The 1,828-nt window shown below is 63.1% G+C and overlaps 1 protein-coding gene across 1 annotated transcript in view; it reads right to left on the reverse strand.

Annotated features, from left to right (window-relative positions):
- LOC104624911 (nucleolar transcription factor 1-like) overlaps positions 1-1,828 on the reverse strand; it is a gene marked incomplete at both ends in the record, with an annotated part of 3,150 nt that overhangs the window by 394 nt on the left and 928 nt on the right. Inside the window, 2 exons of the mRNA XM_010292395.1 lie at positions 463-527; positions 1,303-1,458. Of these exons, the coding sequence (XP_010290697.1) occupies positions 463-527; positions 1,303-1,458 (221 nt within the window). The remainder of the gene's footprint in view (positions 1-462; positions 528-1,302; positions 1,459-1,828) is intronic.

The following is a 1,828-nucleotide window of genomic DNA, read 5'->3' on the forward strand; positions in this document are numbered from 1 at the left end:
AGAGCAGGAAGGTTTTAGGACTCTGCCCCTCCTGAGGCAGCATCAGCTACAAGCATCCCCCCTAACGCGCCGGGCTGCATCCCTGGAGCAGCGGCAGGGCATCGGGAACGCCAGGATCCGCCTGGGTCACAGCGACCACGCTCAAAGGGAAGGTCTGGGGGGAACCAGGTGGTCGCTTCGGCTTTTACCGGTGCCGGTGGCAGGGCTCCTGCCCTCCCCTTGCAGACCCTAACCCCCAGAGCACGGCTGGCCTGCCACTCTCTCCCCCTGGAGTCTCCCAGCTGGAGGGCTTGCTCTCAGACACCTTTTCCTCATTTTTTTATTATTTTTTTTCCCAGCATCCCCCCTTCCCTTCTGCCTTCAAGCCCTACGAGGGTTTTCTCCGTGAGCTACACGTAGGAGGGGAGAGCGGGTCGGCCTGGAGGGGCGCAGGGAAACGTGGGGCGGGGGCTGCCCGCTCACCTGAACCTCGCCAGGTTCCTCTCAAACTCCTGCTTTTCTCGCTGGAAGTCCTGGATGTATTTCATCTGGGGACACAAAGCCACCAGGGAGGTGGAGAGGGACATCAGCACCAGGGAACGGGCAGGCAGATACAGCCCTGTCGACCCTGCCGGCTGGGCACCCCACCACCCCCAAAGGGACGCGCGGGCTCTCCAGCCCATCAGGCTGGCCCTGCAGCCCCCAGCCCAGGGTTTCCAGCCCGCCCAGGGATTCAGAGGCAGGATCTCCCGCCTCTCCCTGCAGCCAGGCAGCCCTGGGCAAGGGGCCACAGCAGGACTTTGTGCCTTAGACCTTTGCTGTCGCCGGCAAATCCACCCAGGCTGAGAGCGAGGGCACCCAAAACGCCTGCCCGGGCTCTGGCCAAGCCCAAGCTCTGGAGGCGAGACGGGCAGCTCTCCTCCCAGCATCTCCCACGGCTCGGAGCAGAGCCTGCCCCTCCATCCCTCGCTCGGACAGGGCGGCCACGGCGGGGCGCGTGATTTAACCCCGGTGTTAAATACAGATCCACCCAACAGCAAAGTCACCGTCCAGGTCCGTCTGGAAGAGACGGACCAACGGACAGAGCCAGCCAGCCTCCACCCCACAGATCCTGGGAACCAGGACAGGAAAAGGCAAGGAAGTCTTACTGGTCTGACAGGACTAAACAAGCACCCGGGTTTCTCCCATCCAGAGCCAGATTAAACCCTCACCAGGTCGAGACTGGGCTCTGCTGGTTTTACTGGGAGAGCTGGGCAGGCAGAGCCCGGCACGCAGAGGCACACGAGTGGGAAGGGCCTTGCTGACTCTCCCCTCCTCCCGTACCTTTTTCTTCTCGGGAAGCTCCTTGTATTTCTTGGACAGGATCTTGGTGAGATCCAGGTTGCTCATTTCGGGGTGAAGCTTGGCATATTTGGCCCGCTTCTCCATGAAGAAGCGGAAATAGGGAGTCAGGGGCTTCTTGGGGAAGTCGGGGTGTTTCTGGGGAGACAGCAGAGTGGTGGACACTGAGCGCGGAGCTGTCGGCACCGCGGAGGGCACAGCCAAACCCCGAGGGCTCCCGGTTCCCCCCGGTACTGGGGGAGACCTGCCTTCAGCCAGCCCCCCGGTGACCCTGCTCCCTGACATGGGAACGTCCCAGCTTTGGGAAAAACCCTGGGAACAAGGGCTCCCTTCCCCGGGAACTACCATATCCCAGGGACGGGTATCTCGGGAGCAGCCTCCAGCCATGCGGAGCTGCTGGCACAGCGGGGTTGTGCTGCAAGAGGGGAAACTGAGGCAGGGGGAGGGGACGGGACCCACCTCCCGGGGACGGACGGTGGCAGAGCATCGGCTGCCCCAGGGCTGCCCA

This window comes from Phaethon lepturus, unplaced genomic scaffold, assembly GCF_000687285.1.
Source record: "Phaethon lepturus isolate BGI_N335 unplaced genomic scaffold, ASM68728v1 scaffold38758, whole genome shotgun sequence".
Lineage (NCBI taxonomy): Eukaryota > Metazoa > Chordata > Aves > Phaethontiformes > Phaethontidae > Phaethon > Phaethon lepturus.